Here is a 27,838-nt window from a genome sequence, read left to right on the forward strand (position 1 = left end):
CAGTCAAAATTCTCTATGCAGAAATATCCCTTTCTAGGTTATCACCTTCCTAGAGCAGCATCTTCTCCTCCTCAACAACAGAATTGTTGATGTTGCTTTTGTAGCTGGTAAATAAATCAGCTGCTGTCAGGTCAGATAAGATTTTCTATCAGGTGGAGGTACAGAGTTTTCTAGTGAAGAGCAGCAGGGTGGGAGAGGAAAGGACTCACAGCACTCTTATTTCTTGTGTTTCTGTTGCATTTGCTATATTTCTATTGAATTTCCTACAATAAAGGTTTCCCTTAGGAATGAGGGAAAGAGACCCAGAGGTCAAGTGGAGAAAGTATTGCTGTGCCTTGGGTTTTATTCTGACCCTTCAGTCCTCCTTCCCTAAACTCAGAGGCTGCAGGCAGAGCAGAATTCCTCCCAGCAGCACAAAGGGAGGTGCTGAGGGGGATCAGCAGCACTTTCCCAGCTGAGACAGAGATTTTTCACTTTTCAAGCACCTGGGACCTGGCTCAATTTTTCAGTGGGCTTTATTCTGTGTTTCCTTTCATACTGCAGCACTGAATAAACCTGATTTTCAATATACAGCAGAAATGGCCTCAGTCCTGTACTAGGAGATGAAATGGCTTTGTTGTTGTGTCCAGGATTCCTTTGTTCCAGTAAAGAAGGAACAGCAAGCTTAATTAAATGCATTAATAATCACAAGGTAGTTAAATATCAATTGGCCATTAAAATACAGAATGCAACAGAAGCCTAAATAATTGCTGAATTATAAACATAAATGCATGCAGCAGAATAGGTAAAGCATTTACTGTTAAAAGGTGGCAATTTTCTTCTGGGAAATTTCCCCTGCTTCATTTTTTTCTGGGTTTTTTCTTTTCATTAGGATTTCTATAGACTCTGGCCAAAACAATTTTCAAGGTTCTGGTTTTGAATTATTATTGCTATTATGCTGTGTTTCATACATCTCATTTCTGAAAACAATCCCTGTTAAAATAGCATTTGTTTTGCTCAAAATTTTGCAGAATATTTCACCAGAATCTAATTCTGACAGTTCATATCATTTTTAAATTAAAAAAAAAAACAACCAAAAAACAGCCCCAAAACCCCAACCAACCAGCACATTGGCATTTTAAATGATTTTTAGGACAGAGAAAAAAAAAATACTGGCCTGCTATTGACCTCTTCCAGCTATCTGCAAGCAAGCACACCGTGGAAAATGCCAGTACACACATTGTCCCAAAATGCCCCTTTATCCACGTGTCCAGCTTGGTAGAGGACACCTTTCCTCCTGAGGAATTTGTCTGGTCTGGGTGTCCCCAGGTCACCCCAGAGAGAGCTCTCCATCCTTGGGTGGGTTTGGACAAGATGGAGTTGGAGCAGAGGTTTAACAGCACCAGTCCATGCAGAAATCCCATTCACCGCCTTTCAGTTTTGTGCTTTAAATTACTTATTATCTTTTACTGCTTTTTGGTGAATTTGGCATTTGTGAGGATTTATTTTCATTTTAAAGCAGAGTATAAATAACAGCCTATCAGAAGGGGTTAATAAGGCAAAAGAATATTTAAAAGACTTGATAAAAGCTACACAAAATGTTGTGATTTCTGATCCACTATCAGCTGATCTAACCACTCATGTTCACTGCCTCTGAAATACCAAACAAACCATGAAATTAAAAATCCCCTGTGCCCTACCTTTTGTACACTGAAGAAATCAAAGGATCACAACAGGGGCTAATTTCTAACTGATAAAGGAAAATTGCTTTTATTCAAAAATTCTTTTTGAAGGAAAAAAATTCTGTATTTGGTATGAGAAATTAAAAAAAGCATAGCATAGATGCTGTGATTTAGCTGAAAATATACTGGCTCATAAAAGGTACAAGCTTGGCATTGCTCCTTCAAAAGTTAAATATTTTTGTCCCAGAGAGGGAAAAAAAAAAATCTAAGAACATTTTGATCCCAAGGTTAGTTCTAAAGCAGTTTGAAATTTAAGCCATATAATGGCAATAAATTTCCAAGGCTGTAAAGCATCTAAAATGGAAACTTGAATTATGACTAAATTTCCCATCACCTGGGTAGTCCAGCCTCTTTTTGACATTGTGGCCTCTCCACTTCCATGAGGCTGGCCAGTTCTGGTCCAGGCATGAAGAACACATATCCACCCTCACACAGTGATGCTGTTTCCCTGCACCTCACTTCATGCAGGAGACCCACGTGAGGATTGTTGTAACCAAACCTGGCTGATTTTAGGGCTGACCTTTACTGAGGTGAACTGAACTTGGGCAGGATGCTCAAGTAAACAAAAATAGCCTTTTTTACACAAAAAATCCCCTCACTGGTATCCTCTTGGATCAAAGGAAATGGAAATTTTTTATTAAAATTAACAAGGTAAATAATCTGAATCCTTTGTGTAAGGTGGCAAGAAAGGGAGATCTCCAGCATCCATCTCCTGTTGTCCAAATGAAATAAGCCACAAGAGAATCTGTTCTGTAAAGCTCCACTTTCCATGCTCCCACTGATGGCTAAAAGGCAGAATTTTATCTGCCCTCACTTCCCCTCACTCCCATCTTTGATTGAGGCAGGACTCCTCAATTCCCTGAGCTGCTTTTCAGGGCTGCTGCACCACTCTGAGCCTTCAGTTCCATCAGTCTGAGTCACAGGGGCTGGGCTTGGTGCACCTGAGTGCCAGAGACCTGGCAAGGACAGGGCTGCAGAAACATCAGATCAGCCTGAATTTATTGGGAGGGAAAGGGAACACCACCAAGCTGAGAAAATTCAGGCAAGGAGCTCAGAGGTTGGCAGTACAATGAGCTAGGATAAAGCAAGCAGAATGGTGAAAGTGATGTTTAACAGGTGCCAAAGAAAGAGAATTATCTGTCCCTGACACAGCGCTTCCACAGCCCTGCTTTGTGTGTGCCTGTGGGGCTCAGCAGGAACTCTCAGCTGTTCTAAGAGCAGCTCTGGGATCTCCTAAGAAAGTTTCATGATACCAAAGGTTATTGAAAGAACTACTCAGCACTTCCACACACCTCAGGACTGCACAGCAAAATGCCCAGCTGAACTCTAGACCAGAGAAGGAAACTTACTACAAAATTTAGTGTATTTTTTAATCAGCATGGATATATAAACAGCATGCAAATTTGTTTTAAGACATTGGCAACAACTTTCCAAGTCATGATTCCTCCATCCAAGTTCAGGAGATCTGTCATTGTGTCCATTTGCAAATCTGCAGCTTGATAGTAAACCAGGCTGCGTTTGTGATGTGTTACAATTGGAAAGCAAAACCATCAATCCCCTGTGCTGACCAACTCAGCTGAACCCCAAAGCAAATCAAAAGCCCACAAAGCTAAGGGCAGTGTTTACTTGCACAAAAAGAATTAATACTGAAACAAACAAAGAAGTCTGGTTCAGCTATGTAGTGTTGAAATATTAATATTGTTGGCAGAGGGAGTACATGAACCTATTATTTTGCAAAGTGTGGCTGGATATAGTGAAGGCAAACATTGAATGAGAAAAGAGAAAATCCAGTTCTTTAAGTGGATTTTCTGATGCCTGCAGCCAGACACACAGATAGTTTATTCCATTCTGCCTCTATAGCTGGAACGGATTTGGTATTAAAACTGCCTAACAGGTTTTTTAAGTATAGGGAAAATGTCTTTTAAACCTAGATGATTTCATTTCCAGCAGTGAAGGCACATCTACTGAGCTGAGAACTAGGTGACATCAATGGGAAGAGATTTGACTGTAGGATCTACAGAGAGCAAATTGTGGCATAATTATTCTGAATTAACTTACAACAGTAATGTCAAGAGAGTTTGAATAGAGACCCTCAAACTAAACTGGTATCAAACAGAGTAGTTCCACATCACTGCCATCACAGACACTATTTTCCATGTACATCTTCCTGCCTGTACTCCTTGCACATGAAACCTTGTATAAAGGGATCTCTGCAGAGTATCAGAGATATAAGGCATATTTGTCCTTCCATTCCCTGTTTTTTGATAACTAAATTCCTTTAGAGGAGAGAAAACATCATCTGCAGAAGAAGGAAAAGTAGAAATCTCATCATGCAATCAGTGAAAAAAGTCTGGGTCAGTGCAGCAGAGCCCTAACAATATCACAGAGTTAAATACTGCTCAGCATCTCAGCAAGCACTACATTCATTGGATGAGCATTTAATTTAAAAAGAATTAATGAAAGACAAGAGTTAACACAACAGTTAGGCATGGCTTAGCAGGTTATCAGTGATTTGAGCCACATCCTTTAGGTAGGCACTGAAACCCACAAACATCAGACAATAACAGCAAGGTTTTCTTTCATGCCCTGTGCTGCACTAGGATTCAATTCCCCTTTCTACCTAATGGCAGAATTTACATTTCAATTTACAATTTGAATCTGCATTTCTAGAGACCTCTCAAGCCACCAAATAAGCCACAATTCCCCAGGGCTCTTGCCCACCAGATGTGGAATTTTGGCTGCTCAGAACATGCAGGACTGCTCGACATTTGGGTGAGGAGATGTTCTTTCCCTTGCTGAATATTGAATTACACATAAAGTACAACTGCTGAAGCAGGAGTTCTGCCTTCATGCACACACACAAACCCCTGCCTACAACTTTATTACCAGATAAACGTTCTGTGAAACAATTAAAGCAGGTTTGAATCCAGTCAGACAGGGAAAGGATTAAACTTAAGTCACTCAAAACATGGGGAGGAGGGAATTAACAATAAACTGCTTTTTAAAGTCATCTCCTACAACCATGAAGATAAATCCTCTAGTAATTACATAATGATCAAAGGTGCATCTCATGTTTTTACCCTTTCCTTCAATGACAGTGAATAAAAAAGGATTTTTGTCAAAAGTGGAATTTTGTAAATTTGCATAAGCCTGAAGAGTACACAGCTCTTTGACCACAAGGATTTGGGATTTGCTCCTACAGAACAGATGAAAGCTAGCTATATTCCCTTAGTCTATAGTCCCCTTATAGTCTATATTCCCTTCCATGCACTTAATTTTCATTGTTTGCTGCTGGTCAGAGGCAATCTTCCCATGACCTGCAGACTGTGTCTCTATGAGCATTTGGGTGTTTGCAGCCCAGCAGCAAACAGGCCAGGCTGGGAAATGCCAGGCAAGGGAGATTCACTCCAGCTGGGAGATGGAGATCACAGCCCATGATCCTGCCACACGATGGCCAGGTGCTTTCTGCTGCTCACCTTACTCGGGCTGGGAGCCCACAAAGGAATGTGAACCAGATTTAAGTCTCAGTAAAGAACACAAAATGGGATTTTGAGAGGTACAAAGAGCATCTGTGGCTGCTCTGTTTGAATGCAGGGTACCTACACCCTTCATTTCCACCATGACAGAGAGGGAAATGGAGTTCCTCCCTCCTTTACATGGGGAAATATAAAGCAGAAAATTACAGTTATTACAACTGCCTCTTGTTTGAAACAAAGTTCAAAGGCTTGTCTTCTTTAATCAATCTCCCAGCAGAATAACAGGGCTGCAAATTTCACTTTCATGGAACTAAAGCACCCAGGGCTGGATCAGTTTTTCCCCTCTGTTCCCCCTGCCCCAAGCAGAGCAGGAATGAAGGAGCTCAGATGGGGAAGTTGACGGAGCTGCCACAGCAGCCACACCACGTTCTCTGAGCAAAGCAAAAGGCAAGAAGGCAATAAAACATCCTGGCTCCAGCACCACGTGCTGGCAAAGCACTTTGGGCAGTCAGATATAATGAATATTCAGCAATCTCTGGCTATTGTGGTATAGCAAAGTGCCTCTGTCAGGGGAGCCATTTCTGTGGCTGAGGTGAGAAAATAATAGATGTCCACTTGGCAGAGGTAGCCACAGACATATCAGCTCAGAGCCCACAGATCTCCCTGGGTAGATCTGGCTGGTGATTATGAATAAGTCCATTAATGAGCCTGTTTCCAGTGCAACACAATGGGGAGGGAGCTTTTAGCAAGTAACACTTGAAATTAAATTCTCAACCAAAAAAAAAAAAAAAACCAATTAAAAAAGGAAGATAAAAAGGAAAGGAACTTTCACAAAAATCTGAGTGAGAGGAGATACCCAAATATATTGTGCTATTGAACAGCATCCACAAGCAGGCACAGAAATTCCTTTTGTCCCCCTAAAGACACAGTCACAGATACCAAAGAACTCACCAATGCACAAACAAAAAGACAGATTCAGAAGCATTGCTGGAATGAAGGCATCAAAAATGTATAATTTCCTTCACCATCCTCACAATAGTCCAGACATAATTTAGGCTGGATTTCTTCCAGTTCAGATTCACTAATGATACCATGGACTTTAAATGACCCCTCAAACACCAAGAATAATGGATAGCATGAGACCAAGTCAAAAGGAACAGTTTGAAAACTGTGTCAGATTTAAGGGCATGTTTTTAATAATCTTGGTCATTTGCTGAAGCTTAAAAAAATCACACAAGTGTAACAAAACACTAACAAAACCAAACACCTCCACAAATGTTAAGAACCAAATTTATTATTTTGGTTGTCATGATTTAATCCTCCACACTCATTTTATCCCTATTTCATTAGATATACAAGTGCCACCCCCCACACACCCAAAAAAAGTACTTTTGTAGCTGTGAATGCCCCAAAGCACACAGTGATGGCTCATACATGGATGGAGACTGAAGAGAATCTGTTTATCTGTCTCTGATGGGCTGCAGTAGGAACTTGATTAGAAAATTACAACTGACACAGCATTTGGCAGAAGTTTCTAGCTCAGGGTCGTGTCTCTAGCAGCCAAAGCAGACAAGATATATCTAATTCTACAGAAAATCAAAATGTTTAGAACTCAGCCACCTTCTCTCCCTCTACACAATCACATCATCAGTGCAGATTTCCTGTCTTCTTCCCCTGTCCCTGATTCCTTTTCATGGTCACCCCATGGCAGCCCTGCCTGTGCCACTGCAAGGCTCCTGGTATTGGATAACCCTCTCTCATTTCTGGATTCCTGTCCTGAGCTACAAAACCTGTGTTTTCCAGAGGCTGACAAGCCCATTTGCTATGTGACATATCCTCTCTGGATGCTTGGCCCAGTAGGTGCAAGAAGAAAAATGAAAGTTGTCTGATAACATTCATTTCTACTGAAGTCCAGCACCCAATTTCTCTTCTAGTTTGTGAAACCATCTCATAACAGGAGAGTTTCAGCCTTGCTTGTTTTGCACTGAGTTTTTTTCTTGCTTTTCCTTTCTTTCTGTATAAATCAGCTCTTAACCCTGTTTTCCCTGAAGGAAATGTGAGAAAGCACCGAGTCATGCTGTGCTTTCCTAGAGAAAGACATTTTCTGCATTATTCTCCTGCCAGTTTTCAAGCTTTGCACAGGAACTGGACCAACATAAACGCTTCTTTCATCAGCTCAGGGCCATCCCCAAAGGCTGGGCTATTTGTAGAGTTAAAGATAGCTATTATCAATAAGAAACTTGCCTCCCTTCCCCCTCACTGTGCTCTCAGAGCATATCTGGAAACAGCTCAGTGCTGCAGAGAGACATGACTGAGAGTAAACTGATTCGAAGTAAAGGAGTTCTGTGTTAAATCAGGGCTGGAGAGGAGGGAAAGGGAGAGGGTGGAGGCAGCTCTGGGATTCTCCTGGTGGACACAGAGGGACATCTGAGCTGGTGCTGCACCCAGCCTGCAGCTGTGGCTCTGCAGAGTGCCAGGTGAGCTCCAGCATGCAGCAACCCACCCTGCCCAGCCCAGCAGCAGCTCCCTGAGGCACAGATGGCCCCAGGCACAAAGATGCATCCACCACACACAAAGAGGCTCCCAGCAGTCCTTCCAATGTTAAGTGGCTGAGACAGAAAGCTTTGGTTTGTGTTTACATTTGCTGAGCTGTGAGATATGATGAGAAAGGACTGAAGTGCCAGCCCAAGGTGCTGGACTAACACCAGAGTCCAACAATGCACTGCAGAAGGGGGCCTGTCACAGACATATTTTCTGAAAAATTCCTTTTGCTAGGATTTTTTCTCCTGAGAAGCTGAGAAGTCTCAGAGGAAAAGAAAAACAATGGTTATCTGCTGCTGTGGAATGCAACAGGTGCATCTTTGATTGGTCTCATCTGGTTGTTTTTCATTAATGGCCAATCACAGTCCAGCTATCTCAGATTCTCTGGTCAGTCACCAGATTTTATTATTATTCAATTCCTTCCTATTCTTTGCTAGCCTTCTGTTGAAATCCTTTCTTATATTCTTTTAGTATAGTTTTAGTATATATATATTTTTAAAATATAATATATATCATAAAATAATAAATCAGCCTTATGATTTATCAGCCTGATAATTTATCATTCATTAATAATATATAATTAATATAACATATATATAATATATAATATATAATATATAATATATAATATATAATAACATATAATTAATATATAATATATAATATATAATATATAATATATAATATATAATAACATATAATTAATTTATAATTATCAGCCTTATTATTATTTATCAGCCTTTCTGATTTAATCAGCCTTTCTGAAACATGGAGTCAAGATTCTCATCTCTTCCCTCGTCCTGGGACCCCTGTGAACACCACCACAGGTGCCCCTCTCTCCAACTTGGCAGTACCAGGGATGTGCAAAGAATGGCATTTTCTCTGCCCCAGAGAGGATTCAAAACTAAAAACAATGAAGAGAGCTTCAAACATGCGCAAGGGAGCTCTCTGAGGACATGGGACACCTCTTTGTGCTGCCTCGGAAGCCTTTTGTTACCATTACCTGTGCTTGTAGGGAACTCAGAGAACACCTGCATGACTTTGTCACACTGTCCTACCTGCCACAAGGCTTGTGGTCACTTTGGAAGGCACCACAACCCACAGGCTGGCACAGAGCAGCCCTGGGAATGCAGCAGCCAAACTGCTGCAGAGGGCCTGACAGCTCCAAAGGTCCAAGCAAGTTGATTTAAGGCTGACTGTGCTGCAGCAGGGGCACACCCAGAGAAACAGCATCTCCCAGGAGGACGGGGAAAGGTGAAGGAGCTGTCTCAGAATTCACATATTCAAATACTTGAAAGGAGGGCAAAAAAGTACGGGACTATATGTTGTTGATTTTTCTGCAGGCTGCACATGAACAGCATCTTCCATCAAACAGTGGAGGCTCAAACAGAACCTCTTTCTCCAGTGGAGGAGGAAGAAGGAGCAAGGAGGAGCATGGAGGCAAAGTCAGGTTTGAGCACGTGCAACTGGGACAGAGGAAGGAAGTCAACAGGAGAAACCAGGGGTGGCAGAGTGCCAGAGGCAGCACCAAACTGCCACTGAGGGAGGCGTAGGAGTAGGGGAACACCATCAGATGAAGTTTTTATTATATTTGCTTTAAATAGATTTTAGGCATACACTGCTAAACTCAAGAAGACTTAAACTAAATATGATTATACTCTGATTAATAACTTATATTTAAAAAAAAAAAAAGGTCACTTTTAAGGCCAGCTGTGGATCTCCACAGAGATGCTTACACTTTTGTGATGAAAGCATTTTGAGTTTGTGCTGTTTCCAGAGTCCAGGCCACATCCTGGCACGGAGAAGCCTCAAATCTCTCTGATGTTTCCTCTCTGCTCAGGGAGTTTGGGATTGCCAGCCCTGCAAACACACTGCTCCGAGTGGAGCTGACCACCTGCAGCTCCAGCACACATCTCCTGCCGCTTGAAAGCAGCACACCAAAAAGCCTCTTTCAAAGAAACCCCTCAGGCTGCTGTGTTTGAAGAGGCAGAGACAAAAGCCTTTGCAACTAGTGCCTGCAGAGCCTCTCCTGGGCAGGCACTAAGTGGCAAATTTCCCTGGGGAAACCCTTTTTATTCCCTTCTGCACCAATTTCTGCCATGGACAGCTTTGCTGGCAGCTCAGCTGGGGCAGGTGAAGCTGGAGCTCCTGTTCCCTGCCATGGGAGGCTCTGCCCTTCTCTTTGCTGCCAGAGCAGTCACTGCAGGGCACTGAGAACTCAAATCCAGCAGAGAAAATCCTCCCTGGAAAGCTTTGTGGGATCCAGCAGCAGCTGTGACTGAGGCTTGGGGTCACTTCCATACAAGGCTCTCTTTGAGGATGCCCAGCTCTGACCTCTGCCAGCCTGTGAATGGTGCCCAGAGCTGCCGGGTCCATACAATCCACGACAAATATCCAATCCAAGACAAATAACCACCTCCCCAGGTGCAACCCTAAATATCAGCATACAAATGTGCCCAGACATCCCACCTCTCATCTGTCTCACAGAAATCCCTTTAAACCCTCTCCCTCACGGTGTTTCTGGTCTGCAGACAGCCTGCAAGCACAGCACAGCCTCCTGATGTGAGGAAATACCATTGTGATCTTATTCTCTCCTTGGTGTAAATGTCACAACTCGACTCGAGTAATTACAAATAATTGGCTTTGAACAGGCCACATTTCCTCTCTCAGCCCCTGCTTGTACCACACTCCATCCTGTTTTGGCCCTAATTACAGAGAATAATAAATCCAGCTAGACAGTGCTTTTCTGAAGAGCAATTTGGTCTGCCTTGTCCCAGCACTAATGAGTTTGTTAATAGAGGGATTTTCCCTCTCCCTCCCCTTTTCTAATCTGTTTCCTGAAATAGCAGCACGGACACGGGAGCCATCCCCTGGCACAGCAGGTGATGCCTCTGCTGACCCACATTCTCCTCTGCTCTCCTCCAAGGCAAAGAGGAGCTGAGCATTGCACCTCCCAACCTTTTTCCTCTTTCAAAGGAGGCACAAAGCAAGCACAATTAATAACTGCTTGTTAACGAGCATCAGGAGGATCACCCATTTCACAATGCTGGTCAGAAGCAGCACTGTGGCCTGGAAAACAGCTGGGAGCTGGAGAATCAGTTTAGCTGGTGGCCCAAATGGGGAAAAAACACACAAAATCTGATCAAAATGTAACTTTTTTTTTGTTCACCAAAACAACACTTTAAAGGATCTCATTTATGTGTCCAAATGGAACCTCTGAAGCGCCCTACAGGAAATATATTCTACCTCAGTCTCTCCTGAGAGAAGCAAAGGACAGGAAGGGGTAGATGTTCTCAAAAGATCATCAACTTCTGCCTGTTCTTCTTCAATAAAAGCCCTGCTAGAAAAGGGAAATGCAGATTTACTTTTCCCTCTATCTGGAGAAAAGGAGAGTTTATCTTCACTGCTAAGCAAGCATTTCTTAACAACAAGGGCTTTGCCAGTGACTTTTTAGAAAATCTCATCCCCAGTTTTTGTCCTCGGCAAATTTAAACAGCATTTGCAGGGGCAGATGTCAAAGTTCAGTTCCTATTAACCCAAACCTAAGAAAAATCCCATTTCATGTATTGAAGGGAGATGACTGCATGGGTGGCTTTGCCTACACCATCTCTGCAAAGTGAATACCAGATCCTGGAATTCCAAAACCCATTTTCTATCAAAGAAAAGGTACTTTGTATTTTTTTATCTTACAGTTGGAAGTCTTGTCAGAAACAATTCCCTTAGTTCAACCCAAATTCATAGACAGTTCCAGTTCCCCTCAACACAGAACATTCCTAGAGTATTTTCATTCCTCCTCTGGATCTGGAGATGTGTCAGAGGTCTGTAGGTGTTTCTGTTCTTGGATCATTTACAGTGTGAATTTAACCTAAAGCAGCAAGTCTGACACGAGGAGTGAAGGTCCTTGATTTGATGTGAGGGGTACAGAGAGGTACAATGATTCTGAAGATTCCAGTTCTGACTTCAAGCTCTGCATTTTTCCCCCCCTAAATCCCTTATTTGACAAAACTATTTTCTCATATCTCTCTGCAGCCCATTTATTATCCTCTCTATTAATAAACCCTCCTTCCCTGATGAATCACTGCAATTTATCATTAAATTAGAAGATGAAATGGCTCTTTTTTCTTTAAACAAGGAGATTAACTACTATCAACAGGCTATTTCTCCATTATAAAACTCCATCTTCCTCACCAAATGCAGGAGTATCTTTGTTTGCAGCAGCCCTAAAGGTGATGCAAGGAAGGAGGTTCAATCAGAGGTGACATCCTGCAATATAAATATATGGATCAACCTAAAAATGGCTGTGGAAGACAATACATGATATTATGACTATGATTCACTGTCGAGTTTTCTAAAAGCACCATGAAAAAAATGAAAACTATGAAAAAAACACCCAAAAATGTTTCACTTGGATGTAGATGAGACTGCCAGGAACTGACACGACAAAGCACAGTCTAGACAACAAAACCCATCAGTGCATGCATAGCCCAGGGATTAATCACACCCCAAAAGGTCACTCAGGAGAAGAATTCAGCTAAACATGAAGGAACCTTCTGCTGGGAGCCCATGGCTGCCCCTCACATCCTCTCTGTACCATGCAGGTCCTGGGAGCTGTCCCTCCCCACACTGCTGAGGTTCAGAACCATCACAGACAGAACAACCTCCAGCTCCCCTGGGGCCAGGAAAGCAGCTTTGAGCCTCCTGAGCTTCCCTGCATCATTTCACCCCCGGACACATCTGTCTGTGAGATTTAAACTCCACTCACTGTGGTGGTTTTGGTATGAACAGCTCTGTGAGGGGAGTGGCAAAGCCTGGGTGTTTGCTGAAGTCTCTTTCTGTCCCACAAGTGGTGCCAGCAAGGGGCAGGCCAATATGTGAGAGGGATGGAAGCCCAGAACACCCTCCAGGAAACCTTCACTGCAAGAGCTGCCCTTGGCTGGTGGCTTTTGCTGCTAAAGTCAGCCTTGGGAAGGTGTAACAGAAGTCAATCAGCGCTAGGCACCACAGAAAACAAAAAAATCCAGTATCATTCCCTAACAATCCCCAGATCCAACCCCTTCACACACCTAGTCATTTGGTTTCTATCTCCAGAACTACAAAGTTCTTTTCTTTTATTCTTAGATGCTAAGGACATAACCGGTCTCCTGCCCCCCCAGGTCTGGCAGATGAGAGAAAATGGAATGAGGATTTTATGCCACTGTCACCATTTGTAATGAACATTCTCCTATAAGGAACACAGCCTTATCAAGGCAGAGACAGCCCTGCCAGGCACCTCCCCATGTGTCAGAGTGCTCCTCTCTCCAGATGTGATCTCTTCTGGAACAGCACTCTCTGCCTGGGCTATTCACAGGCCCCTGTCAGCTTCCTGCAGTGAAGGAATCTATTAATTCCAAGTGGGAGCTCATTCTCAAAGGAGCTGCTGATGAAATTGAACTGATAAAATGGAGGTAATTTAAAGGTCAGATGAAATCCAGCTCATGTTCATCCTGCTTGTAATGGAACATCACCAAGATGCTTCATCAGCAAAGGGACATTTATATGTTTTTTTTTTTTTTTGAGACATTGCTTATCCGTAACAGAGACTCCAAACATCTGATAAGGAAAACTTCCCACATTAATCTAACCAACAGCTGGCATCCTGCTGCCTGCCTGGGTGTCCCTTTCTGGAAATTAAATCTCCTATCATCTTTTTATCACACTTTGGAGGGAAGGAATGGGTGCCAAATGCAGAGCTGAGATGAGCAGCAGAAGCAGGAGCTGACACTGATAGGGCTGCATTAATTCAGGCGTGCAAGGCAAGTCCCTGCTGCCCTCAGAATATTCCTGCCCCTTTGCTCTCTGCCCACAATGCCCAGTTAGAAATTCTGGAGGTGGGCTCCTCAGAGAGGGAAAGGTCCCTTTCCTTGGCCAGGTTGAGCTGCTCCAGAGCCCAGGTGAGCAGGGATTTCTGTGCAATGAAATCCACTCCACACAATTTTCCTCATCTTACACAGACCCTGCCTGAGCTCAGCAATGTCCACTGAGTGCATTGGGGCACACAGAGGAGCAGGGTCTGTCTGCAACACCTGAAACTTCTCTGCTGGGAGCAGAATCCAGCTGGATTGCTGCAGATAAACATTCCTTCACTGACAGGAAAAACAGAGTTTATCTGGCTGCTCTGTTTCCTGGTAAAGCAAAAAGCTCTTGCAATGGGATCTCTCCTTCCCTCCAGTCTATTCTCTGCTTCCATCCTTCATGTGCTCCTCCCCCAGTCCCTATAATTAATATTAAACGTTACAGTTTTGTCCTATTAACACAAATTGGCCTTTCCAGAGGCAGATTAAAGAGTTTCCACTGGGGATTTCTTCCCTCCTTTACAATTTGCCTTCTCTGATCAGTGCTGTCTATGTCTCTCACTAGGCTCCTAAGGGGAATGGAGTGGGAGGGAAAGAGAAGACAAACACTTATTAGCAACTCCTTTGAAGAGCTGGAGATTGTGAATTAAACTGATTATTAACTCCCATCATACCAAGTTCCCCTTTTCTCCCTCCTCCTGCTCCTCCTCTGGGAATGGTAATTGGTAACCACACAAGTCATGTGCATGAAGTTTCACCTAAATCATTCACAGGGCAGCATAAACCAACTCTCTCAGTTTCTTTGGGGAAAGGGTGTTTTTGTTGCTCATGATAAACACAGGCACATAAAATAGACATGGACATGTAGATTTACGTAGACATGCAAGTATGAGGTGTTGGCACATTTCCAGCTGCATGACCCTTCCAGTTTGGTGCTTGGAACAGGAAAGAAACTCACGTGTTGGCCCTGAGGCAGCTCCAGCTCCCTTCCCAAATGGGTCCTCAGTGATATTTTAGTCCTGAATCCTTGAGGGGCACGTAGGGACAGACCTGACTCATCAGACACGTGTCACTTGCACTCACCATCACCAGGGCTGGCACAAGTACCACACTCACAGCCCACACACAAACCCAGCCACCAGCACAGCCAAAATTCTCCAAACCCTCACTCTGACTCCTCATGAGCACAAGGCAGGAGAGGAAGAGGTGTTCAAAATCTTTGGGCACCTACAAATTTGGTAATCTGTCAAACACACTCCACACCCACACCTCTCATGCCTTTCCCAGAGATTCTTCCTCCTCAGAGCCCCATGGGACAGTCTGGCCAGCTGATGCCACTGAGGGCTTTGGACATGAAATAAAACATCTTTGAGCCAAGTGAAAAGGAGCACAAATGTTATCTGGCTTATTAAAACATTTCATAAGTAAATGCCTGTTTCTGGGACTATGGTGGTAAATGGATAACTGAATTTAGTCACAACAGCAGCAAGAAAGCCTGGCCAATGACAATTCACTGTGACAGCTCACCCTACTAATTAAGAAACAGTATGAGAACAGCATAATGAGATGTACAATCTATTAAATAAGATGTGTGTTTACAGTGAGTAAGCTATTTATAATCAAGTTGCATTTATTTAGTGTACAGCAAACCTCTTATAAAACCTGAATTAAATGCAGAACTACCTGTAGACGCATGGCATTTATTTAAAATGTTTCAGGATGCAGTAGCTTTTTCAGCAAAGAGAACTTAATCAGTCCCTGGAGCTTTCCCTTCCTGGGCTAGGACAAGGCAAGAGCAGCTGTATTGATTTCTAGCATCCAGCACTGCCAAGTGAGCCAGTCTATTGGGCCAACAAACTTTAACACACAAGGTCCCAGAGGTCCCAGATTTTATCCAGTATAGGCACACCCTCTATGGATAGCTGATGCAATGCTAAGTGGAATTTATCAGACAATAAATACATCACATCACTCATTGCCAGGAGCAGTGTCAGACTGCCCAAAGTCCACTGTAACCCCAGTTTTGTTTAGAACTTTGTCCACTTTCTGTTATTGCAATTTCATACTGGATTCCTCCTCAGCCTTCCACCAAAATAGTGCAGACTTTTTGAGGAAAAGATGGTATTTTACCAATTAAAAAGCAAAGTTAAAAAAGCATTTTGTGTATAATTTATACAGGCACTAACCTGTAGTCAGGTGATTGTCTCCAAAGTTCTGCCTAATGTCTAATTAAACTGCTTCAAACCAAGGCTACTCCCTCCTTTTCTCTCCCATTCACAGCCCACAATGTCAAACAAAATTCCCTACCAGTTGAAGGGAGTGATTTTCCCACGGATAAGTCAGCTGGAAGGAGAATGGAAGATTTGTTTCCATAAGAAGTCTCTCCTAGACCATGATAACATGGCATGAAGAGTTAAAAAGCTGAGGTGTGTTTGCACTTTCGCGTGCAAGCAGAAATGTGCAGGGACAAGTTTTGGTGTTAGACAACCAGCCAAAGGAGAACATGGCATCCTCCAGTCCCCTTTGAAAGCTGCCCATTGCTTTGATTTACTGCTTTTTGTTTCCAGACAGCAGCTCCATGGACTCGGTAATCAGGCAGCAAATGCAAAGTGAGGCCAGCCTGGCCATGGGCTGGGGATTTAATGAGAGCATTGTGATTCCCATCTCTCAGCCAAGCTGTTTCTCACCCCGGGTGTTTCCATGTCTTCCCTGAAATCTAACAAAGCCTTTTCTCTTTGCACAGACTACATAAATCACTTCTGTTCTGTTCAATTGCCTCGGCAGAGAACTATTTTCATGGGAAGGGAAAGCTATAGAAGACAAAAAGGCCAATGTGGTGCAACATTATGAACAGGCTGGAGTTTCTTTTCTCTGATTTGTCCAAAGGAAAAATTCATGGTAACACACTGATTTTTTTTTTACTACAAATAATTGTATTGATGCTTGGGGGAAAAAAACCCCAGAGCTAGTGTATTTTTACAAAAACAATATAATACATTCTGTTTACACCCTGAGTTTTTGCATTCATTCCTTTCAACAGAGGCCACTGATGCTCGCAGAGATTTGCAAAAGCTTTGCAATGTTGGGCTTTCCAGCCCAGAGCGTGTAAAAGCAGCAACAGAGCAATGCTGCAAAACTTGCAAGCAGTAGCACTTTGGTTTTGTGTCTGAACTGTAGACACAGAAGCTGCCTGCCTGGAGAGCTGGTAGAACCCATGGTGATTTTAACATTTTGAAGAGGGAAGAAAATTTTGATTCTGGCAGAAAAAGCAATCTTGCATTTAGGGCAAAAAGAATTGAGATCTAAGATTCTCCAACATGCACCTGTAGGAATATTCACTGTGCAAGAGGAAGTTACTAGGAAAATCAAGGAATTCCATTCATTAATGGTGGCAGTCATTTAGAGGAGGAGCTTTATCACGTGCTATGATCAAGCAGAGCTTGTCCACAGAGGAACACTCACTCCAATCATATTTGGCAGAGGATAAGTCATTGTTGAGAGCTGCCAAATTCCCTTTGCTGAACCCCAGGAGTGGCCCATGCTAATCCCCTTCTCCAGCTGGTGAACCATCAGTTGTGTCAGACCAAATGTTGGAATCAGAGCTCACTGAACAAACTTTGCACACCCTGGGGGTGGCAGGAGGGGAATTTTGTCCAAGCCCTGGGCGAACACTGAGCTGAGGGAGGGCATGAAAAAGGCCTTGTACCTGTCACAGGGTTTAGCTCAGCAAGCTGCAAAGAAATACATAGCCCAAGGCAATAGCAAGCAACTTAGCAAATGTGGTAAATTCTCTGTTCTCTCTCTTTCTACCTGAGGCACAGATAGCACACCTGAGGCAAGGATTTCAGGTGAGGTAAGCATCTCAACTCACCCAGCCCAGCTGAGATTTTCAAATGGCATCTTTTACCTCCCTCTGGGACTTACAGTTATCAGTAAATCTGGTGCTGAGGCGTCCTTACTAACCCAGCCCTACATCAGCCCTCTCTGCCTGGAACACGGGGGCAGAAACAAGAGGCTTTTGTGAAGGCCAAGCAAATCACCCAAGTCACTGATGCTCAGGAGAATTCCTGCAAGTCCACAGTTTTAAACAATAAAATAAAGCTGGGTAATAAATCCTTTGCCTAACGACCTCTCAAAATCCCTGCTCAGCCCACTAGGGATGACAGGATTGCTTTGAGTGGCTATGGAACAGCCAAAGCTGCCACTCCCATGTGAGTAAAATAACAAACTGGGACAGGTCATGAGGACTGTGACACTGAACGAGGAATCACATCCTAGCAGAGGGAAGTCCCTGCTGACAGTGACACCTCAGTTGTGCCACCAAGGCTGGAGGCACCTCAGATGGGTGAAAAGCCCTTTTTTTGCTAATGCAATGTGAACCCCAGCCTGTCATCAACACTTGCAGCAACTGGGATCCTGAACAAGAGTGGTTCCATACCTCACCCTCAAAGCCAAAAGGCTTCATTAAAACAGATGGAGAATCAATCCCTTTCCAGTGTCTAAGAGAGGAAGGATCCTACAAGGATTTTTTTTATCCTTTAAGATGTCTGACATGCAAATATTTATCTTGCCAAAGGCTTTTAAAAAATAACAATAATATAAAAATGCAGATTATTTTTTTCACTCCAGAAGATAAATTTTGCTGCTTGGTCCTATGAGTGAATTGGGGCATGTAAGAGGATGCTCCTGTATCCAAGCATTTGGACACTGAGGGACCACTTCAGCATCACTGGTTGTTTCTCAATTTCCTTTCCAAGTCTGTCGTTTGCAGTCAAACTTTTCCTCTAAAGGGTTCCACTCTTGGTGTTTCCCACACACACTCTACTGAATTCACAAGACAAGTGAAGCAATGAAAGTGTTCAATGTATTTGTTTCCATTTATTTCCCTCTTTATCCTCCTATATGTTTTTAGTTTGGAGATTTTTTTTTTTTGACAGGTGTGGGTTTTTTTTAATTGAGCAAGTATTGTTTTGCTTGTTTTTATTCCAGGACAACAGGAATGAAGAGGGTAATGTGAATAACTCTAGGTCTGCTCTGAATCCTTCTACACCTCTGCAAAACCTGGTGCCTGCTCACAACAAAATAAATAGAGAGTTTCTTTCATTTAAAAGCAAGATAAAGGGTAGAAAAGTTCAATTTCCCACAGTACTTGAGGGCAGCTAGGGCAGGAGCAATAGGCTCAACACTAAAAGGTAAGTTAATATTTCCTACAACTGCAGAATATTTCCAACTACTTCCAAGAAGTTCTGACAAGACTGGCTGTAAAAGTATCTTTGGCTTCTTTTCATTCACATAGTAATGTAACAAAAAAAAAGATTGGTGAAAATTATTGAAAGAAATTATACTTCAGGATTTTTGGGAATGGCCTGGTAATTGTTCTGTACAGGTCAGAAACAATTAACCTAAGTAGTGCAGGTTTCTAGAGGAAGTGCAATTTCTTTTAGGATTGCACTGTAATTCTAGCAGTGTGATTTTTGTAGGGCTGTAAGGTCCTTGCTGCTTTCTTACTGCAAGACACTACATAAATTGTAACCATGACAAGCCTGTGATGCTCAGCAAGACTACTCACAGCTCGAGTGTCATTTTGTGACACATGAGACATGGAAATTTATTAATAACTCAGCACTCCTAGGGGGAAACAACCATCCATTCTTTTTTATTTCCTCTTCCTCAGAGATTACTGCCTTAACCTGGGCATGGGAGGACAAACACACATTCAAACCATGTTACACAAAGTGAGATCTTTGCTTGGTCTCCTGCATGACACTGCAAAGTGTGTCACAAAGCCATCCCAGCCCAGGGCTCCACTGCCCTTCCAGAGTCCGTGATCACAGCTTGGATGTCACCAGGCTCATGGGGTCCATGTTTCCCATGATGAGAAATCAGTTCCTACTCATCAAAAAATAAAGTGCCCAGGAGTGGGAAGGTCAAGGACAATCCATGGAACTGCTCTGTCTGCAGGGGAAGTTGTAGGTGCAAATCTCAAATATAGTTAGACTTGTAATTTTAAAAACACATGGCATAATAGGCTGTCAAATTGTGATATTTGTTCTGAATTTCAGTCAAAAATATCAATCACCTACACCACAAATCCCTCACCTCCATCCCTTGTAGCCTTCCAGTCTTGGGCTGCTGAATTTCCCTTACAAGATACCAGTGACTGTTTTCCAAAGAGCCAATGCATATCAAAAGAGAATTTACAAAACTTTTCATCAGTGTTCAATTCTAAAAATATTTTTAGACTATGGATACTTCCAAAAATAGTGGAAGATGGACCTTAACAGTTCCAGTTAATTCTTTCATCTTTTAAGTAAAGAATCTTTTTCTGCACTTTATTGCAGAAACACTTTATGGTGGTTTTTTACCAGCAATTACTTTCTTAAAAAAAAAAAAAAAAAAAAAAAAGAATTCCAGGTTCTCAAGTTTCTAAGAAAATTGTATTTACTTGAACCATCTTGCATAGAAATAGCTTACTCGACATGGAAATTAGCTGAATAGGAAATTACTTTATAGAACCTTGTAAAATTCTGTGAACTTAACTCTAATTTAAAATTTGTTTTTCATTTGCTCAGTGTCAAAAAGGCAAGTAGTGCTGCTGTAGCAATTTGAATCTCTGCCTTGGGAAGCAGAATCCAAGTTCTTGGGGCACTGTTTCCTCATTAGCCATTCTCCAAAGAACAAACTGACAATAATGGATTTTGTATTCCCAGGATAATGCTGAGTGTACTTTACTGCTGTGCTGGCCACCTCTTTACCAAAAATTCTATCATTTATCTGAGGAAGGAAGGCAGTGCATGGTCAACTGGAAGGAGTTTATCACCAGGATGAATTTATTATCAGATTTTGAATTCTAAAAAGCAAGAAGAGTCTAAAATGAGTCTACCTACTGTAAAATCCAGAGATGGAAAATAGATCAGGAATGAAATCAACTTGCAGTTGTGAATGAATCTTTAGGTTAATTCTCAGCATAGAGGTGACATGGTCACCCCATTACAGGGTGATTTCCAAGGCGTTTTTTGTTTTCCTTGTCTTTAAGCAATTCTGTCAACTATCAAAATCAAAATGAAGCCACAGCCAACCAGGAAGAATAGTTTTCTTCACAGAAAAGAATTCTCAAAGGGAAAGGATCAGGGAGGAGCCACATAAAGGAAAAACTGATATTCCCTGGCTTTTATTAGTCCTCATACACACCCTTCTCAGCAGATGTCCCCAAGTTTTAGTTCAGTGCTGAAAAACAAATAAAAACCATTGTCTTTGTGGTGTCTTACATTGAAGAGAATCCATCACTCACAGCCCAAAAAGAAGATAACAAAGAATCTTCCCAGACAATTTCACCTACAAGAGAGTTTTACAAGACTCACCTATTTTGAAACTAAAAACAAGATGAACATGCAGCAGGTAATTCTAATTTTTAGAGCCTCATTTGACATAATGATAAGTTATCTTCAACTCTGAATTTGTGCAAGTGCCACCAGAGAAAGACTAATGCCTTTCAAAACCATTTGGACTTTGCTTGAAAAGGAGCAGACCTGGCAAGTGAACCCTTCCCCTAAAAAAATAAATCACAAACCACTGCAGCAAAACCAAGCAGAAAGCTAAAACCTGGTCTAAGAGGGAGTCAGGACAGACCCAGGGAGAGAAGTACCTGATGACAAGGGTGACTTAAAGTAGCAGTGATAAAATTGATTGCAGACATTATTCGATTTCCAGTTTATCTGCCCTTAACTTCTTCGAGAACAGAAGACAATCTAAATATCTGACATGGTACAGAACAAATGTGGGAAACTTCATCAGAGATATCTACAGATGAAAGAACATCAGGACCTACAGAACACAGAAAGTACAGATGGATGTCAGTGAGGCTGTTTCTGGAGCCACCAGGGTTAAATCAGAGGATGTGAATTCTAAGGATCAGAAATCATCCTGGCCAAGGCCTGACATGTTCACATAGCACAGTGCAGGGCACTGTACCAAGGCAAGCAGTTAAGAGTGAGACAGCACAGCACATGCAAAAATGTAAAGCAGAATGTGCGGGTACTTTTGGTGCCATCCCAATAAAACATGCAGAACTTATATCCCTAAATTCACATTTTTTTTTTTACTCTCTGGTCTAAATTACCTCAGTGCCTAGACCCACTCCAATTCTCTGTTGCAACCTGGGTTTTTCCTGCATTTCTCCAAATTTCAAAGCAAACAATGCTCCGGTTTCTCTCCAGTAAGAAGAAATATTTGAATATCACCTGAAGAGTCCTTGGGCCCCCAGGTCACCATCATCACCAGGAGAAATGACAGCAAAGCAGAGAAGTTCTTTCCCTGGGAAAAGCAGTTTTGAGACCCTTCAACACTAACAGCCAAGAAGACTCTTTATCCTATATAAATACAGATTTATCTGCTTTTTTGATCTAAAGCACAAACCCCCCCGCTCTCCTGGCCCAAGAGAGTGCAAGGGCAGCAAGTGGGGACAAGAGGAGACAAACCCAGATTCCTTTGGTATAAAGATCAAACTTGCAAGCAAGGGAAATATCACATGAGACATTCCTATCTCCTACAGAGCCCATTTCCATTTCTAAGGGAACAAGAAGGCTGACAGCCTCTACAATTAACCCGCAGATGCCAAGAGATGATTCTGCTTCCTGCTCTTTGTACTGCTTCCCAGTAAAAAAAAACAAAACAGAGAAAGACCATTTCTTTTCTGCTGTGTGGGTCCTGTTAACACTCTCGGTCTGGAGCTCCTCCTCTGGTCTGTCAGCACACAGGGGGCTGGAAAAGCACAGCGACAGAGGCTCATCCATGTGGGGACAAATGTCAGGAGAGAAGGGACAGCGAGGAGCCAGCAAGCAGCAGGCAGGGAGTGCTGCATGGAATCACGTCCCCAGGAATCTCCATGAGGTGAAATCAGAGCCTGTTATTAATCTATCCAGACATTGAGACCCAGGAGCTGGAGTAAATCCGATTAAATTCCGACTCTACCGGTGGCTAGAAGCCAAGCAGGTCTTTCTTTTCTTTTGAATGGTGACCCAAAGGATATTTCTGTCTGCTTCACTACATAGACACACTGCTTTAAAACAAAACAAAATTAAAATGAAATGAACCAAAATAAAAAAATTAAAATAAATCAGAAGATCAAAAACATCAGGTGAATTCTAGTATGGCAATAAGGTCCTTTGAGATGCAACTCAAAAGGAGAAGAAAAAACGTAGTTATTTCCCAGCCCGGAGGGGCTACAATAGTGGTGGAGAAAGCAGCCATCCTCCACCCTTTAATGTGGGATAAGAAGAGTCCTTGAACAGATTAATGACAGCTAAACAGGGGTTAAATCAAACCTTTGCCGTGGGGAGTTTTGCAAAGCACAGGACAAGTAAACAAAACAGAACTTAAAGAAGAATAATCCCAATACAGTGGGACAATAGAGAAGAAAAGGAAATTAATCCTGGATTATCTAAGAGAGCTAAGTTTCAATTCTCAGAAGTTGATGAGAAGTAGCAGAGTGACACTGACAAAGTGACCAAGGAGCCCAATCCTCCCCGCCCCAACCAGCAGCTCAGCACCCTGCGAGCACAGCTGGAGCTGTGATCAGAAACTACTGAAAGCTCCTTACCTGCCCTGGCCTTGATGGCTCTGGTGTTTGCCAAAGCTCTTTGAAAAACCAAATGCAAAAGACCAAAAACAACCAATCAAATAAAACAAAGAGAAAAAGGAAAAAAATACTAAATCAAAGCTAAACAACAAAAGAAGCACAACACAGAGATGTTCCTTAAAACCCAACAGCAACACACATCAGCTGCCAGCCAAGCAGATCTTCCACGAGATGGAGATTTAAGGCACGTTTTGCTTGCCCTGTCAAGGGAGACGATTTCAGAGACTTCTTAAAAAGACAGCAATTCGGGTTAAAAAAATTGAAATAAACCAAAACGTATCAGCGCTTTAAAGGTTAACGGCCTCTGCTGAACAACATGCGTTTATCCAACCACGTCCTAGAGTAGTTTTTTCAGCCCTGAGACCAATGAGCACAGCTAAGAGGAGGGCCTTGGGATGGTGGAGAGGCTGAGTTACCCCCTCCCCTCTGCCTTCCCTCTCTCCACCTCCCCCTCCTTTTTTTCCTTCTTTTCTGTCTTTTTTTTTTTTTTTTTAGTTTAGTAAATTAATGCAGCAAGAAACTCCCAAGATCTGGCGAGTCCTAGCAGGGGAGAGAGGGCAGAGGGGAGATGAGATGCATTAGGAGGACACTGAGCCACTTTCTTTCCGAGCACAATGGAAGTGCTTCCCAAGAAACTTCCCCTTCACTCCCCTCCGCTCTAGCCCTGAGCAATGGGACACCTTCCCTACAGCAGCAATAACTTATTCGGGAGGAAAACAGCCCAGGAAGCAGGAATCAACAGCAGCCAAACGGCGGGCAGGAAAGCGCCACAAGCGGGACTGCAGCACGGCTCCACACTGACAAATTCCTGTGGATGTAATTAGGAGGACACTCCGGCCAGCAGCGGAGATTAAACCCTGGGTTCTTGAGGGTCGTCGCGTCCCCCCACCCTCTCCCACCTCACCGCCAGCACCCTGATGGCAAACCTACACCCGCTGCGGCCGCCCCTGTCGCCAGCCTGATGTCCGGAGCGACATCCCGCTGAAGGGAGGGTTCCGTGCGGGCAGCCCCGGCCCCGAGCGGCGCTGCAGCGGCGGTGGCGGGGGCTCCGGCGGAGGAGGGCCGAGCCCAGGCGGGAGCGGCGCCGCTGTCCGCGGTGCTGAGCGGGCGCGCACCGGGCGCTGTCCGCGGTGCTGAGCCCGCCCGCCGCTGTCCGCGGTGCTGAGCCCGCCCGTGCCGGGGCTCCGCCGCTCTCCCCACCGCTTCTCCCCAAGTGCCCGCTTACTTTATTGGCCAACCCCACCGGCCCACCCCTCACGGAGTACAAAAAAAAAAAAAAAAAAAAAAAAAGAGACAACACCACAACAGCGAGAGCTGGAAAAATGTGCAACGTCAACGCGCTCGGAGTCTACGTGTGGGAGACAATCGTTTTCTTCAGGTAAGGCTCGGCTTTACGCGAGGAGCGCAGCCGGGCTGGGCACAGCACTTGGCCCAGCTCAGGGCACAACCCCTGGGCACGGCCCCTGCCCCCAGCTGCCCTCTGCTTCCCCTCGGTGCCCCCCGGGCTCGCTGTGTCCCAGCCTCAGGTTCGGGACATTCAGCGGCTCGGGGAGTTACTCCGTTTAATTAGCGCCGCAATCTTGCTAACCGCAGTGCTGAAAACACCGAGCCCGGCTGCTTGCAAAGTGACAGCTAGTGGCGGCTGGCAATGCTGCACTTGAATTTGCCCGGGTAAATATTCCCAACTCGCCCCCTCCCCATGCTCAGATTGCAGGTGAGTTCCGTGGGATGCTTCCACTGCCTGCCTCTGAGGGATCACCCTCTGTCCTTAGCTGGCTGTGTTTAAAATCGCCAAAAGCAAAGAATAATCTCCTTCCTTCCCAACTTATTTTTTTCTCTTTCATGCTGTTTTGAATATTCTATCTTTGCAGAATCTAAATGAAAGCCAAAGGGGGTGGGGGGAGCTTTTTCCAATTATGCCTATTATCCCCCAGCTGTATTTTGACTCTGATTTAGATGTGTTCAGTTTCTCATTAAGGCTAAGATAGAAGGAACAGCTTTAGTCTTAAAGAATTGCTTCTTGTCTGTCTATCCTTGCAGTGCTTTTATTAAATAGAAAAAAAAAATTGGACAGTAGAAGCTTCTATATTTCAATGAAAAATGCAGCCTGCTGTAGCAAGTGAGAAACACCAATATAGGCAATTGGAGAAAAAAACAAACCCTGTTTCATGACCTAAACTTGCTCATCAGTCTCAGCCTTCCATTCAGTTGCAGGGCTCTTACTTCTGTGTTTTGCCAAAGTCTCATCTCGTTGTTTAATGTGAAAACACAGGCACTATTTGCTTAAAATCACTGGCATAATACTTATTATTTTATGAATCACAGCAGCAGACCAGTACTAGCCAGCCTTTGAGCTAACATCCTCTTTCCTTTTGAACACAAAAGTCTTTCTAGATATAAAAAAAATGGAACATCCCCACTTGTTCCTGTAATTCCACAGAAATTCAGAGACAGCAAGATTGTCTCATGAACTCAAAGGAGTAATTGTTTATGTTGGGTAAAACAAGAGTTCTAGAAATAACTAAAATCACCAATCTCTGAGAAGCAGAGCCAAATAACCAACACTTTAGAGTCATCCTTTCTCATCTTAGTCACAAGTGTATTGCAGCCCTGCAGGACACAGTGGGATGGGCTGACAAGGAGCAAATGGATGTGCAATAAACTCTTAGTTCAACACTGGGAGGAGTGGGTTAAAAAACAAACAAAACAAACAAGACTAAACAACACAAACACCAGAAAGCAAAAGGAAAATCACATAACTGAAAAAAAAATAGTGTTTCCAGGCTTGCATTTGCCATGCCCCTGGTACTGAAGCCTCTGAAGTGACAGAACAGTGAAATTGATGCACACTGACAGTGAAATTGATGCACACTCGTCCTGCAGATCCTGCTCACACTTGTGCTCCATCACACCACATGTGTAAGCACTGACAGGTCCCCAGCACATCCATCACAGCCATGAGCAATTCAAACCCCTGGTAAACCAGTCACTTCAGATTCTAATGCAAAGGTTCATAATGTTATAGACTATACATAGAGATATGTGGTATTACATCATATTGCATCCAAAAGGTATTTTGTAACTTTATTTTCCTTAAAATCAGCATTTAAAAATATTTGAAAATGCTTTAAGACAATTACAGGGAAAGGATGAAATCAAATTGGTTTCTATACGGTAATAATGTTTTAAATACATTTAAAAACAAACAAACAAACTAATCAGTAATTCCTGCTCAGAACTGACTCTACACAATGTTTTTCTTTTTTTCTCTCTCGCTTTGTGTTATGTGTTCAATTTATTACAGGCCAAAAATCTACCAGCCTCTCTAGTCCAGGAATAGCTTTGCTATTTCAGTTTCAGTAAGAGAAGTTTATTAATTAAGAGTCATTCATAAATTATGTGTGCCAATTACTCCTACTCAAACTCAGTCATACATGATGTTTAACAAACCCAAAGCTGATAATCCAATAATCCATAAGAGAAGTATGCATTAATTTAAATTACAAAGTGCACCACGCTTTATTGTCAGCCTGTCAAAGAGAATCCATTGTATGTTAGCATATATATCCCACAAATATATATATCAAAAAAATAAGAAAAGCAAAAGAAAATCTAGCATTCCAAGGAAAATTATATACAGCCAATATAGGAAAAATAAGCCAATATAGAAAATAAAGCTAGATTTGTTGCTTAACAGAAATGTCCTCCACCAGCCATTTAAAAAACAAGACCCCATGGGAAAGAGTAACAGCTGGTGTGTGAATGCAAACATTATGGTACTGCCAATATAATATTTGTTTCTGTTCCAGTTGGGATGTTTTAGAAGGAATTTGTGATATGTGGCTTTTTCTGACATGCCTTTCTTTATGGAAGATCACTTCCCATCCTGCTACCTGCCTCTCAGACTGCAGTCACTTGGCTGTGACTCAGGCTTTTCCTGGGAACCTGGGCAGGGATGGGAACTGGGCTGGGATGGGAGATGAAGACAGCTTGTTTGGCCAAGCTTTCCTTACAGGTATCTAGGTAAAGCAAAGTGCTAGTTCCTTAAAATAGATTGGACAGTTTGGGGCAAAATTGGACACAGGGATTTCCAGATGTCCTGCTTATATCCGTGGAGACATTTACAATCAATCATTCTCCCAAAGTCTAACTACACACCCTGAGTGTTCAGCTGTGAATTCCTTCATGCAGAACAAAATGCTCTCTTATCCTGTGATGATCTTGCCTGGACGTTCTGTGGTACCATTGAATTTTCATAGCTGCAATGGTCCAGAAATACCACTGCATAAGCTGGGGTAGGAATGCACATTGTCAAATTAGAAAAGATGCCCTAGAACTAACCCTCCCTACCCAAATGGACACTGTCCCGTGAGGCTTTGAAAACCTCTGGGCCTGATTTTGGTCCTAATATCAGGGATCAGCAGCACAACCTTCATGTCTCAAGATCAGGGTTGGCCCCTTCTGAACAACAATCTGTCAGCTTGCAGGAGTGATTCCAGGCAACTGCTCCAAGTGAGTCACAGGCTAAAAGTTGCTGCCAGCCTCAGTCCCTATTGGATTGCTCCACCTGGCCTGTTTATATTCCCTCCTGTCATAACAGAGCTCTTCATTGCCAGTTGATAAGCAATAAGA

General features: G+C 43.1%; 1 protein-coding gene and 1 long non-coding RNA gene across 4 annotated transcripts in view; one reads left to right on the plus strand and one right to left on the minus strand.

The window, feature by feature from the left end:
• LOC135453901 (uncharacterized) overlaps positions 1-27,838 on the minus strand; it is a 151,579-nt gene that overhangs the window by 104,232 nt on the left and 19,509 nt on the right. The window lies entirely within an intron of this gene.
• GLRA1 (glycine receptor alpha 1) overlaps positions 23,713-27,838 on the plus strand; it is a 46,934-nt gene continuing 42,808 nt past the window's right edge. For both annotated transcript variants that reach the window (XM_064725381.1, XM_064725382.1), the window contains exon 1: positions 23,713-24,584. In XM_064725381.1, the coding sequence (XP_064581451.1) occupies positions 24,529-24,584 (56 nt within the window). In that variant the 5' untranslated portion in view covers positions 23,713-24,528. The remainder of the gene's footprint in view (positions 24,585-27,838) is intronic.

The sequence above is a fragment of the Zonotrichia leucophrys genome, chromosome 13 (genome assembly GCF_028769735.1).
Source record: "Zonotrichia leucophrys gambelii isolate GWCS_2022_RI chromosome 13, RI_Zleu_2.0, whole genome shotgun sequence".
In the NCBI taxonomy this organism is placed as follows: Eukaryota; Metazoa; Chordata; class Aves; order Passeriformes; family Passerellidae; genus Zonotrichia; species Zonotrichia leucophrys.